Source organism: Stylophora pistillata, chromosome 1 (genome assembly GCF_964205215.1).
Source record: "Stylophora pistillata chromosome 1, jaStyPist1.2, whole genome shotgun sequence".
In the NCBI taxonomy this organism is placed as follows: Eukaryota; Metazoa; Cnidaria; class Anthozoa; order Scleractinia; family Pocilloporidae; genus Stylophora; species Stylophora pistillata.
Window position 1 is genome coordinate 41,331,639 of NC_142519.1, and position 14,320 is coordinate 41,345,958.

General features: G+C 38.9%; 1 protein-coding gene and 1 pseudogene across 1 annotated transcript in view; both read left to right on the forward strand.

Annotated features, from left to right (window-relative positions):
* The window catches only part of LOC148742560 (uncharacterized), a 56,678-nt gene that overhangs the window by 28,954 nt on the left and 13,404 nt on the right, over window positions 1-14,320 (forward strand). Inside the window, exons 4-9 of the mRNA XM_088747853.1 lie at window positions 3,389-3,457; window positions 3,999-4,070; window positions 6,643-6,714; window positions 8,742-8,813; window positions 9,198-9,269; window positions 9,701-9,766. Of these exons, the coding sequence (XP_088603979.1) occupies window positions 3,389-3,457; window positions 3,999-4,070; window positions 6,643-6,714; window positions 8,742-8,813; window positions 9,198-9,269; window positions 9,701-9,766 (423 nt within the window). The remainder of the gene's footprint in view (window positions 1-3,388; window positions 3,458-3,998; window positions 4,071-6,642; window positions 6,715-8,741; window positions 8,814-9,197; window positions 9,270-9,700; window positions 9,767-14,320) is intronic.
* On the forward strand, window positions 10,882-12,221 carry LOC111346504 (uncharacterized; annotated as a pseudogene).

Sequence of the window (14,320 nt, forward strand, 5' to 3'; positions counted from 1 at the left end):
ATTTTTAAACACACGTTTCCACAGTTTTTCAGACAGTTTCAGTTCAATGAACCCAATATTGAAACGTCCAAAACTGCAAAAGTAAAGATGTGAAGGTGTAGTCTGATCGTCCGGGTGAGTGTAGTCCTGAGAAGGACTGTTGTCGGTGGCAGTGACTGACGTTTCGACAACCTGTGCGGAAGTCATCATCAGAGTCAAGTGAATGATTGTTGTCAGTGGAATGTTCTTATTCCAGTTCGTGTGAAATGATCGGTTGGTTTTGCCGTGATGTTATTGGCTGTAAGACTCAAGTGACGTAAGTCGGTCGTGATTGGTCTGTTTCGGTCTGTCGGTAAAGCTAGGTTGTTCTTTTTCGGTCGTTTGTGATGTTTATGTCGTGAATTAGTCGTTTGTATGGGGCGGGTAGTTGTTGACATCTGTTTAGGGGAGTCTGTTCTAAGTTAGTAAACCAGCTTTCCAGAGTCAGTCGTTGAAAATAGTCAGTGCTGTAGGTTAGGCATTGCGCAGAGTCCCAGTCAATGTTGTGGTTGGTAAGTCGATGGTGTTCAGCAATGTGATCGCTGACATCACCTTTCCTCGTCGCCCGTCTGTGTTCAGTCAGTCTTGTTGTGAGGTTTCTGCCAGTCTCACCGATGTAGGAGGCTTGGCAGTCGGAACAATTGATCTTATAAATCGTTCCCTGTCTGTTCCTCGGTTCGTTTTTGTCTTTAACGTTGGTTAGTAACTGTCGTAGTGTGGTGATGGGTTTGTGGGCGACGCGGATATTGAAGGGTAGTAAGATGCGCGAGATGTTTTCAGACATGCCTTTTATGTACGGTATGGTTGCTGTAGTCGTAGGGGTTGCGGTGTCGTTTGTTTCGGTAGTGGTAGTGGGTCGGTGAGTGTTTCGTCGGATGAAGTCGTTGTTGTAGTTGTTCTTCGTAAAAACACGGTGAAGGTATTTGTTCTCGTCGGATAAGCTGTCTGTCGGGTCACATACTAGTTGTGCGCGTCGTGTTAGAGTTCTGATAGTTGTGGCTTTGTGTGATGTAGGGTTGTAGGATGACTCGTCTAGTAATCTGTCGGTGTGTGTCGGTTTCCTGTAACCTGTCGTTCGTAATGAGTTGTCGTTGTGGCTTACCAGGCAGTCTAGAAAAGGAAGTTTGCCATTTTCTTCGACTTCTCTGGTAAACTGTATGTCAGTGTTTTGTTCGTTAAGGTGGTTGTGGAATGCGTCAATTTCGTCGTGTCGAACGGCGGTGAATGTGTCGTCAACGTAACGTAACCAAAGCGCTATCGTTTGTCGGCAAGTCGAAAGGGCGCGTTCTTCGATGTTCTGCATCACAATTTCTGCTATAACAACGGAAACTGGAGACCCCATGGCAGTGCCGTGTAACTGTTTGTAGTGTTTACCGTTGTACTGAAAGTAAGTAGACGTTAGGCAAATGTTTAGCAAGTCCATGATGTCGTCTGTCGGTAGCGGTAGTGGGTCGGTAGATTTTTGGATTGCAGTCTCAGTGCATTGTAATGCTAATTGAAGTGGAATACTTGTGAACAGTGATTTCACATCAAATGACACTAGTTTGTAGTCGTCAGGTATCTGAACAGTCTTGGTAGCGTTAATGAAGTCTTCAGTGGATTGTAGTTTATGTCTGGATTTGTCGGTTAGCGGTTGTAGTATTGTCGTCAGGTACTTGGATAGTTGGTATGTGGGAGAGCCACAGAAAGAAACAATAGGTCGCATCGGGAAACCAGGTTTGTGTAGTTTCGGCAAACCGTAGAGTTTCGGTGGCTGTGGTACCGAGCACCTCAGTCGATAGTACCGTTGGGTGTCAAAGGCGTTCGTTTTCTTGAGTGTCAGTAGTTTACTGTTGAGTTTACGTTAAAGGGCAGGAGTTGGGTCACGTTTGAGTTCTTCGTAGGTTCGTTTGTCGTTAACCAGTGCGTCCATTTTGTCGTGATAGTCAGTTTTGTCCATAACAACGGTAACTCGTCCTTTGTCGGCTGGTAGGATGATAGTGATGCAGAACATCGAAGAACGCGCCCTTTCGACTTGCCGACAAACGATAGCGCTTTGGTTACGTTACGTTGACGACACATTCACCGCCGTTCGACATGACGAAATTGACGCATTCCACAACCACCTTAACGAACAAAACACTGACATACAGTTTACCAGAGAAGTCGAAGAAAATGGCAAACTTCCTTTTCTAGACTGCCTGGTAAGCCACAACGACAACTCATTACGAACGACAGGTTACAGGAAACCGACACACACCGACAGATTACTAGACGAGTCATCCTACAACCCTACATCACACAAAGCCACAACTATCAGAACTCTAACACGACGCGCACAACTAGTATGTGACTCGACAGACAGCTTATCCGACGAGAACAAATACCTTCACCGTGTTTTTACGAAGAACAACTACAACAACGACTTCATCCGACGAAACACTCACCGACCCACTACCACTACCGAAACAAACGACACCGCAACCCCTACGACTACAGCAACCATACCGTACATAAAAGGCATGTCTGAAAACATCTCGCGCATCTTACTACCCTTCAATATCCGCGTCGCCCGCAAACCCATCACCACACTACATCAGTTACTAACCAACGTTAAAGACAAAAACGAACCGAGGAACAGACAGGGAACGATTTATAAGATCAATTGTTCCGACTGCCAAGCCTCCTACATCGGTGAGACTGGCAGAAACCTCACAACAAGACTGACTGAACACAGACGGGCGACGAGGAAAGGTGATGTCAGCAATCACATTGCTGAACACCATCGACTTACCAACCACAACATTGACTGGGACTCTGCGCAATGCCTAACCTACAGCACTGACTATTTTCAACGACTGACTCTGGAAAGCTGGTTTACTAACTTAGAACAGACTCCCCTAAACAGATGTCAACAACTACCCGCCCCATACAAACGACTAATTCACGACATAAACATCACAAACGACCGAAAAAGAACAACCTAGCTTTACCGACAGACCGAAACAGACCAATCACGACCGACTTACGTCACTTGAGTCTTACAGCCAATAACATCACGGCAAAACCAACCGATCATTTCACACGAACTGGAATAAGAACATTCTACTGACAACAATCATTCACTTGACTCTGATGATGACTTCCGCACAGGTTGTCGAAACGTCAGTCACTGCCACCGACAACAGTCCTTCTCAGGACTACACTCACCCGGACGATCAGACTACACCTTCACATGTTACCCCCGGGTTCAAACCATTTACTGCAAAAGTAAAATTGTTCTTGATTCAAAAGTTAAACCAGAGTTTTTGACAAACGAACTGTTATGTTGTGTCGCCTTAAGATTTTGACTTGTTTGCTGCTTTCCAAGTGTCAGTATCTTTTTACACAGAACTCTAGACTTCAACAAACTGGACACTCTGCCTTCTGATATATTCAAGGGCATCAAGTTATACGATCTGTAAGTAATTGACCTGGAAGCTTTAGACAGTTGACTCCCGTTGACTTAGATTGATTTTCTATCTTCCCATAATTGTTTCGAGCCTTTTGTTTGAAAGTGAAAATGAACGCCAATTAACCACCTGAATTTGTAAAAAAGACAAGTGGTAAAATAAGTCATCTAAAACAGATTGTTAGAGACAGGAGGTTGACACCTCCCGCCCAACAACACTCTTTCTCGTCAGTTGGACAAAACGACAACTTATCGCCCTCAAAGAAAGAGCCTTGTTCAAAAGAAATTTATAAATCACTTCAGGTTTCTTCTCCATGTCGTGTAGTTCATCAAGATTTATCATAATCAGACGCGATTTCAATGAAAAACACAGAATAGATGACTTACAAAATCAATTTTAAGTTCAAAATATATAATATAACAAAATCTCAGAATTCTCTTTGTTGAAGATATAAAATAGGTAGATTTCTAATGCTTGCCTTCAGTGACAGAAGATTATTTGGTTAGAAAGACTCAAGCTATGAAAAAAATTGCGCATGGTGTTTTACAGGTGGCTGGGAAACAACAACATCAAAAAGTTACCTGAAGACTTGTTTGTTGGGCAGTATCAGGCTAAATACTTGTGAGTGGTAAATTTTTTACTCATACATATATGAATAGGAGCTAAACGACATGAGCGACCCACAACATTTGAGCATAGATATCCCGTATCAGTTAGTCCAGTTACAACACCCGAAAATTCTGGGGCACATTCACCTGTAACAGGCGCGCTTCAGCGTCAAATGCAATATCTGATCAAGAGTCGATCAGTGGACAAATAGAAGTGTGAGACACAATGAGTCTATCACTTACTCGTCATTGCTCACGTTTGTCTTCTTTTGTGTCCTGAATCGCAGGACCGGTAGAAAAGCGAAGAAAACAACTTAAAATAGGATAACTGATGTCATCAATCCGATTTGACCATGCCAAAAACTCCATTCAACCCAAGAGTGGGTTATTCTTAATAAAATCAGCCCTTTGGATGTAATCCCGAAATGAACTAATGAATGAGTTAATGTCACAGACTTCTCCACAAGCTGAGTGCAAATCTTCATCAGATTCAAATGAAATATGCTTGTCGCATTTAAACCAGTAAGTCATGATAGAAATATAAAATAAGATAAGCCACAAACTGAACCTCTTGCATAAGCCTCAATAAAGACAATATTGCCCTGTTTACCACATAATTCTCTTTTTCAGGCTCCACTCTCGAGCTACAAATGCTTTTATTCTGGTTTTTCAGACATGATCGATTTATAGCTAAATTCTAATTTACTAAACTAATAAACTGATAATTTTTCCTATGAAACTCTTACACGGCTCTGATGAGCTTTATCGAAATTGACCTTCTTACAGCAATTAGAAATAAGGTGCGAGGAACTGAACGAAATGCTTTTGCGCGTAAAACAACTCTGTCCAGTTAAGAGTATAATTTGGATATATCAACAAAGTTGAAATGGTAAATTGGCCACCGCAACGATTACAAAAGCTGACGTTTCGAGCGTTAGCCCTTCGTCGGAGCAATCAGAGGAATTGTGGGTTGTGTGTGCTTTTAAAGGCAGAAAATGGAGCTACGTTATTGGTGGGAACATGGCAACGAGAAAAACAAGAATAAATTAGTTGAATGAAAAGTGTTCGTTGATCCCTGTGGGATTTAGACTGCCGGTTTGAAAGATGAGCTTTTGTTCAAGATTTTTACGGCTTTCCGTGCTACCTACCAGTTAAGAGTACTTCCTTCTAGCTGAATGTGTGGAAAATGCGGCTTGAAGAAAAAAATGTAGGCAACAGAATTGAGGGAAACGAACTAGAAAAACTGAACAGATCACTCAAAAGTTTCTACAACCCAAAATGGTTGAGAATACGAGCTACTTAGCTTTACAAACTCTTAACAGTGATGATGGCCACACACAGCAGATAATTATAGAAACAATAATATAAGTGCTAGAGAGTTCCATTTCTCCAAGGAAGTCTTAGATGAGAAAAACAAAGCAGTTGTGCCATTGCGGTAGTGGCCAATGTCCATCTGAAGTGCAAAGTTTAACTGATGAAGAAGAAGAATAGGTTCTAAGGGAGGCAGAAAATTTTTGGTTCTCAAACTCTACATGCTCTTAATTGTTCTGTGCAGTAGCTAATAATGTTGTACCTTGGTTTTCGTGGCCGTCAAGAACATAGTGAAATAAATGATTTAAACCATGCAGAAATGACGATGGCGTGGATTTCGTACCGTTCACAGAAGGTCCAACAAAGACGAGACAGGGCGGGCTGCAGATTAAGAACGTAGATTTCCGGCCACGGTTGTTTACAGCACTAGTTAGTGGGAAAAGGGTATCTGGTAGTTCTCTTCAAGCGGTTTGTCAAGTGAAGACTACTAAATTTGTATTGGTCGCGTCTTTTCTACCTCAGTGTCAAAAGGAATCAAAATTTGAATGCAAATGTTGGCTTTAGAAGTCAAAGGTTGGGCGTAAATACCATAAGAAAAATGCACGATGAAAACAATTGTAGCGGGCATTGGTCTTCAATAAAGAGAGAAAAAGGTCACGAATCACAGTTCAGGAGCTGGCCCATAATCGGCAGCGTCGAGAGAAAACCAATTTCTGCCTTCAAATTCGGGTTTGAAGTCTGAATTTCTTCACGAATGCAGCCACTCCAACTATGATAAGGTATCAAGCATAACAGATCACGATAAAGACACTTTTAAGTGTTTTAAGTTTTCAAAAAAAACTACTAGGTCTCACTTTTAACCGCTTAAAGCGCACCCCTAAGGTTTCGAGGCAACAGTCGAGTTCTTATAAACGCCACGCTTTTATGGTCGGGGATGACTCTGATAGATAAGTTCAAGTTACTTTTGCAGATTGCTGTAAAACGAATGTTCTTCATAACGTTTTTGAATTGCTTAAGATGAATCCACACACATTTCCAAGCTCATAGATTAACGACTTGTTAAAGTCGTCTCATTAAAGTCTGTATTCTGCCAATTATTTGGATGCGTTTCATATGAAATAATAGCGCGTGATGTCAAAATTTCACTTATTTTGATCTTTTATTCTTCTATTTTGTTCGTATGTATTTTATTATTTATAAATTTTTCATATTAAAAATTGCGCTAGTCTACCTGAAGGTTAGATTTGAAGCTAACTTTTTTTCTTCCAATGTAGACGGTTGAGCGGCAATCAGCTAGAAAAGCTACCACGTAACATATTTCTTGAATTATCTGCGTTGGAATTACTGTAAGTAATACTCGTTTTCCAAACATTACTATCAAATATCATTATCTGTACATTAAGTCTGTATGAAGTCCACTGTTATCTTACTCTATGAATCTTCGCAAATTTGAAATTAAAAAAAATAGTATCTATGAACCTCCAATGATAATGATCGGTTAGTTTTTAGCGATTAAAGTGGATTCTGTGGATTATCAAGGAATGATAAGCCGGTTGGATGACGGGCCTGGTGAGGTGTGAGGAGGAGGGAGGGGGGTAGGAGGAGGAGGGGTGGTGAGACTTCATCTTCGCATTTCTGATACTCTAATTTTTAAAGTTGTCAACACAATTGAAACCTCGAGCCACAATTAAAAGGCCACCAATGAGGATTGCTTTCCAACACCTTCGTCACGTTTCACATAAATAAAGAGTAGATATTGTCGTGTGTCTGTTCTGTTAGAGGTCACAAATGAAGACAAAATGTGACAAAAATTAAAAGAAAGGACGCGAGAGACGCATGCGAGTGTCTCAGTGCCTTTTAGTTTCGTACATTTTGATACTTTCTGTAATCCTTAAATGAACAAGCAATCAACAACATGGGGCAAATTTTTGTAATAATAAAGAAGCAGAAAGTCTAAATGGTGAAGTCAACGCAGCTGAAATGATAATTTATTGGGTATGGAATTGGAATGATAAATAAATAATATTATTAAAAACTAGATCATTGGATAATGTAATTCAAGACTTTTTATTGGTTTAGCCATTATGGTATAGCAGCCAATATACCATAATCTACAAATATGGTAAGCGTATGTGTCAGCTTAAAATTAAAAGGGAGCTAAAAATTTAATAAAATTTAATAATTTAACGTTTTTAATAAAACAATTATTCCACTCGCGCTTGTTGGATATGAGATGATTATAGCCAACTCGGCGCTACGCGCCTCGTTGGCTATTTATCATCTCATATCCAACGCGCGCTCGTGGAATAATTGTTAAATAGTCTAAGCACTCTAAACAACAGATGTGTTTAGCTACAATCATTATGATAAGGTTGAGATCGGACGTCAGCATTTATCAAGAAAGAAGGATGCTTTAAGTTACAAATATATAACTGAGTTGATAATTACAATTTGGATACAAATACGAGTGCTTTGTCACGAGGTGAATCAAAGATTTCTCATTCAAAATTAAATTAGTCTGTAAGCTAGCGTGCATACAACCTTTTAACAGGTATCATGATGAGTTATTCGGTTAAGTGTTATTAAATAGATTTTTTTAGCTGTGAAATATTTTGAAATACAGTCATGTACGATGGAAAGGTAAAAGTTGACACTCCTATCAAAATAATTTTCCCGATACGGTTCAAATGAAGTAGTCGCACATATAACGAGGATAAATCCCGATACGGTTCAAATGAAGTCGTGGCACATATAATAAGGATATCACTTATTTATTACAGCGCTCGGAGCACCCGTGGGCAAGATAGAACGAATCCTGCGCTCTGATTGGCTACCCGAGCGGGAAGGATGGGCCAATCTTCCTCGCTCGAGATTGCCTGCTTTGATCCCGCGTAAGAAAAATAATGCGCAGAGCGGACTTACAAATTTTGTGACTATTATACAATGTGGGCGATGAAATCGCGAAAAGCGGGAGAGGACAGTCCAAAAAAAACTATCGATGAACCTTGAGGGTCTATTCTGCTAAAAACACAGTTTGCTTTCTTTCCCGGCTCTCGAAATGATTATTATTAAAGCAAAATCTCTTTGCTTTATTGTAAATTCTTTATAAACAGAGCTTGTTCAGTCAAGATGGCTGGACATTGGCCTAGGCCTCGTTCTTTTTTCGCGTTTTCATGAGCCAAGACGCAGAAAAAGAGCTCGGCCAATATCCAGCCATCTTGACCAAGCAAGTTTGGTAATGACGCATATTTATAGGACTTGCAAACTTATTTTAGTTTGGGGTATTTTTCCTTTAAAAACCTTTACTGGAACTTTGACTTGTTCTATTCTCTTACCTGTATATTACTTCATTCTCTAATTAAATCATTGTCAGGGACTTGTCCTACAATCACTTGCAGTCTTTGCCTCAAGGGATACTTCGCAATAATACCAAGATGAAAGAACTGTAAGTAAAACTGATTGTAAAATTAAGAAAAAAGTTACAGGTCCAAAAGAAATTTTTGATGATAGCGGTCCTTAACTACTTGAAAAGATCGCTTGTTAATGCTTCGACTTGAGCCGCTGAAATAATTGATGATGAAATTGATGATCAGATGAAATAATTGAATAAAGTGTTATTTACTGTTACATCTCAGAATGTGGTCAGTTGTCCAACTAATAATTAGTCGCATACGAAAGGTCAGTCAGTGTACTTCTGAGAAATATTTTGTTCAATGAGTCAATCTGCTGCATATTAACAATTACTGATCATTGTTAAGGTTTTCAGGGGCATTCATGAAAACATGTTTTTAATTGTTAGTTTACTCTTTATTTCAATAAATACTCTAAGGGATTTGTCAAACAACAAAATTCAGCGTCTGCCCGTGGATGTTTTTGGCAACCTTACTGAGATGAAAAGGCTGTAAGTGGCACTCAGTACAGACTTCACTGGAAAGCAACCTATAATGTATAGTTTTTGATAGAGCTTTAAGTAGCCCAGGGCACTATGACCATTCTAAAAGCAAAACTTCGCAGATTTAAATTTGGTGGCTATCACAAAAAAATCATCTGGTAAATTAAACTGAGAAGTGATATCATGATATAGAAAAGGCTCATGTTATCAGTGGACGCGCAGATGGCATTTTTTTCCTAAATTCTCAAGATCAGGAGTAAACAGTTTGTATACTCAGCTAGGACGCGTAAAGATTTGTAAGTTCTCAAAACAATGCAACCAACTGGGTTTTATTTCGATAAATTGAAGTCTTCTTTTTTCGAAGAGAGCAAGTAAAACTTTTCAAGAATCTCAAATCCCAATTAACTTGCCTTCTTTTTCATTTTACATATTTCTTACAGCTTTCTCTCCAGTAACAAACTTCAGCGCTTGCCAAGCTTCAAAAATCTCTCCGCGATAAAAACATTGTAAGTGATTAACGATTTTTAATAAAACCAGGTTAAATCACGTAACTTGAATGAGCAATTATACTGGGAAGTGTTGGCAAAAGCCTAATGATCAGCTTACCTACGGACTATTTCTCTGGCATCTTCTTATGACATATTATAAGTTTTTTTATTGATGTTAACTGAATAAAACGCGAAAAATATACAACCACATTGGGAACAGATGTCGTCTACTAAGAATAATCAAGGGCAAATGTGAAAGGTGATAGAACACAATGTGATACAACACATCCTAAACAATACTTTGATAACACCCCTCCCTTGGGGCTTTGCGGCAACACTATGGTAGTAACGATGACTGATGATTAATGATTAATGATTACCCAAATCAAACTTTTCTGAGAGTAGAAATTAAAATATTCTAGTGGCTATTAAAACACTATCAATCTATCTTGAGATAACTTGGGATTTCAATGAAAACAATGGATCCAAAAAGTCCAGTTTCAAACTAAAATTTTTCTGGCAGCTTTTCCGCATGTTCCAGAAAAGGGTTGCTTAAAAGCATAGAATTCTTGGTGCTGTGATTGGGAATATGAGCTCTATTTACTCGATCGATTGCAAAAGTAAGTGGGCTCGCGTCCGATCATGTATTTGAATGTCACAATAGCGTTACCAAGGTATATACATTGTTTAACCGACAGCCAGCATAAATCTTCGTTAAAGGCATGGCTTGATAGAGCTTACTTGTTCTAGTCACAATGCACACGGCAACGTTTTGGTCCGAATACATTTTTGGTATGTTTTTTCAGGAAGTGTTGGAGTACACTGAAGGGAATTAAAACAGTTTGGTAGATACCAAAGCACTAATTCACTTGTGAAGGAGGTTTCGCCAAAATGAATGCATGTTTAACGCGACTGACTCTAATAACTGATAAACCAGTTTCTATAACACGAGAGAGGTTTCGGGATAGAAACAGTCTCGAGGTCCTTGACAAATAATGCTGGATCAAGGTTACTAATTAAAAGAATCTCTAAGTTTCTTAATCAGCTGCTTGCTACCAAAGACCATTAAAGTCAACAAATACCTCTCCCTATCTAATACTCCGTTCACACCAAAGCTTAAACATGTTTTAAACTTGTTTTGGTAAACATATTAAAGAGGACTAGCCGTTCACACTGCGGGCGCGTTTAAGAAAACGCGCCTTAAACCGTGTTTAACAAAACTACCTCGTCAGGTAGTTTATCAATCGTGTTTGATAAAACCTATTCAAAATGGCGACAGAAATTAAAACGCGCGGAAGAGTTTGGGAGCATAAAGAAACCCTCCTGTTGCTTGAAAAGTGGGGAGACGAGAGTATCGAGCTTAAGCTAAAATCATGTACACGAAAAAAGCCTATATGGCTACATATTGCGGCAAATCTTCGAGCTGCAGGCTACGAAGACGGAGACGACAGTAGTTGCAAGACACGAATTCACACTCTGATAAGCGCGTACAGGAGTTACAAAGACGAATGCACCAAGACGGGAAATGCCACACCAAAGAAGAAGCCGGCTTTCTTCGACGAAGTGGACGAGCTGATGTCGGACAAGCCATGTACAAAACCAAAGGTGACTATAAAGTCCGCAACAATTTCCATTGATGGCGACGGTGATGGAAAAAAAAAACAAAACCAGAAAACGTTGAGCCGAACGTAAACATCCCTGGCAGCAGCAACGAAAGGTCCGAAAACCTTGAGAAACCTTTCAACTGTGTGACAGCGGTGACAGGTAAGAGTTATAAAATGCTCTCCGATTGGAGGGCCAGACAATACCATGGTGTTCAAAAGCAACATGTATCATTGTCTGTAAAAGTCACGTCACAACCCAAAAACTAGAACTTTATTTCAGTGTCAAAAATATTTAGCAGCACAGGCACAAGCTAATACTGGGGACAACAGTCTAGTTAACAACAATTATTAATCTACAATATAAACTCTAAAATCTGACATCTCAAAAAAAGTAATAATCAATTCAATCAATACGTTTGGAGAGTTTTTGAATGCGTACAAGGAGATAAGAGACAGGTGTATCCATATTTTACAGTGTAATATTGAGATAACTAAACCAAAAGTCAATTTATCATATTTTATCTCTCTCTTGGCTTTCATGTTTAAGCAACCGTTTGAAGTTTTGGCGGTCGCCATGTAACTTGTTCCTTCAGGTGTAACGGAAGCCGATGAAACAAAGAAGCCGGTATCCCGTCAATCGGCCGTCTTAAAGGCAAATAAAAAGAGGAAAACCGCGTCTGATGTCTTTACAAAATTTGACAAAATGTGACAAAACGTTTGAGTCCTTTATGGAGTATCAGCAAGCGGCTGACAAGAGCTTCATCGAAGCTGAAGCGGCAAGAGAGAGGCGAGAGGAAGAAAGAGCGGAGAAGCGAAGGGAGGAGGATCAAAAATTTCTCCTGAAACTGGCGCAGGGTCTGCATAACTAGAACCTAGTAAGTACCGGCGTCAGTTTCCAGTTCGGTTTTGTCTTTTTGTGCGAGCCGTTAGAAAAAAATTAGACCAGCTTATGAGCGATTTTAAAACGTGCATTCCTTGAAATGATATTTCTTGTTTAATTTGATGGCATTATCGTTAGTTCATTCGCTGTGATTCATTGCTCAAATGATTTGGCTCATATTTTTAAACGCCTTTTTCAATACTATTCAAATATCAAGCTTGAGTTTCCTAAGCCTGCTTTTAATGTTGGACAGATATTTTAAGTATCGAGTCTGTGCACATTTTTAGAGTAACTCCTCGGCTGCATGAGGAATGAGGCATGCGACTTTTCACTGTTACTGGTACATATATCATATCCGTAAATAAATCCGTTAAAATGCACTGGTCATGCAGTACTGTGGCCTATAAGTGCAAAACACAACACAAACACTGAAAACACAACACACACAATCTGAAAACACAAAACACACGCTAAAAACACCACAAACTTATTTCAAACACAATACATTTATCTGAGATACAACACACCACTAACAACACAACACAAACACTGAAAACACAACACACACAAGCTGAAAACACAACACGTTTATCTGAGACACAACACATTGTGTCTTGCACTTATGGGCCACCTACACAACACAAACACAGGAAAGTGTGTTGTGTTTTCAGCTTGTGTGTGTTGTGTTTTCAGTGTTTGTGTTGTGTTGTTAGCGGTGTCAGTTGTGTTTCAGATAAATGTATTGCGTTTCAAATAAGTTTGTGGTGTTTTTAGTGTGTGTTTTGTGTTTTCAGTTTGTGTGTGTTGTGCTTTCAGTGTTTGTCTTGTGTTTTGCACTTATGGGCCACTGTAGGGGGTCAGACATGGGATTCCCCCAAGAAATACACTTAATGTTATGTATGTGTCTATTATTGAAGAATTTCCTACAGTTTTTGTTTACCTACTAAGAATTCCAGTGATTTCAGTACTTATTCCACATTATTTTTCTAAATCTAACTCCCAGGGAATTCCAATATTCCTCAATTTACAAATGTAGTAGTCAATACAGAATCAATAGAACTTTGCTTATTTCATGTCCAGGAATTGCAATTCATCAAGAGTCCATCTCAAAATACAATGACGATAATGTATATGTTGTAGTTAAATTTCATACTTGGTTCAAATTTTATTTTCCTTTGTTTCAAACTCACTATCATACATTAACATGAACAACAACAAGAACTTTATTACTCCATAATTTAGGAATTACAGTCATTTGTAAAAAAAGTTTTTGATAAACTTGTTTAAGGGTTACCAACTCTCTGAAATAAGTATAAGTAGCTAAAAACACCAGAGAGCTGAACATGACCGAGAACAAAGGAAAATAAAATTTGAACCAATTAAGTATAAAATTAAACTACAACATATACATGCCTATAAACTGTATATAGATGTACAAGAAATCACATGAACTAACCTGAGTACAAAAATAAGAATCAAGTTCTGCTTGAGTGGGACACACAAAATTCTTACACTATAGAAACTTCAATTTATGGCATTCTTGTTACTCCATGAAAATACACTTGATTTATAATATTATCAATCATACGACCCTTCTCCCAGTCAGAAGTGTTGAATGTACTGTAAGAAATACAGCCTCTTCTTACTGCTCTCAGTTGCTTGCAGGCTCTGAGAAGGTTTCAAAGTCAGTTTGAAATAAATTTTCACAAGAGTTTTTTTTCAAGTTACTGGTGGGTGAAAATTCTGTCAATTAACTGTAAGTTACTAAAGGGGCTGTGTCACATCATGGAATTGAATATTTGGACCTAAACAGGGCCACAGTATCTGTAAAATATTTCAATCTACATGTGACTACACTGCCCCAGCTGATATAATATTCTAACAGTCTGGTATAAATTATTTTTTTGTGATTTTCAATGTCTTGCTTTTTCACAAATTCAGTCTGTATGAATTTTTTAAAAATTTACTGCTGAAAACAAATTTTTGCAGGCCTTCATACAATTCATATCTAGTATTTAATGTATGTATAGTACTCTTCCATAACTGATATACCCTCTTAAGTATTTGATTTCACCTCAATTCAGTTTA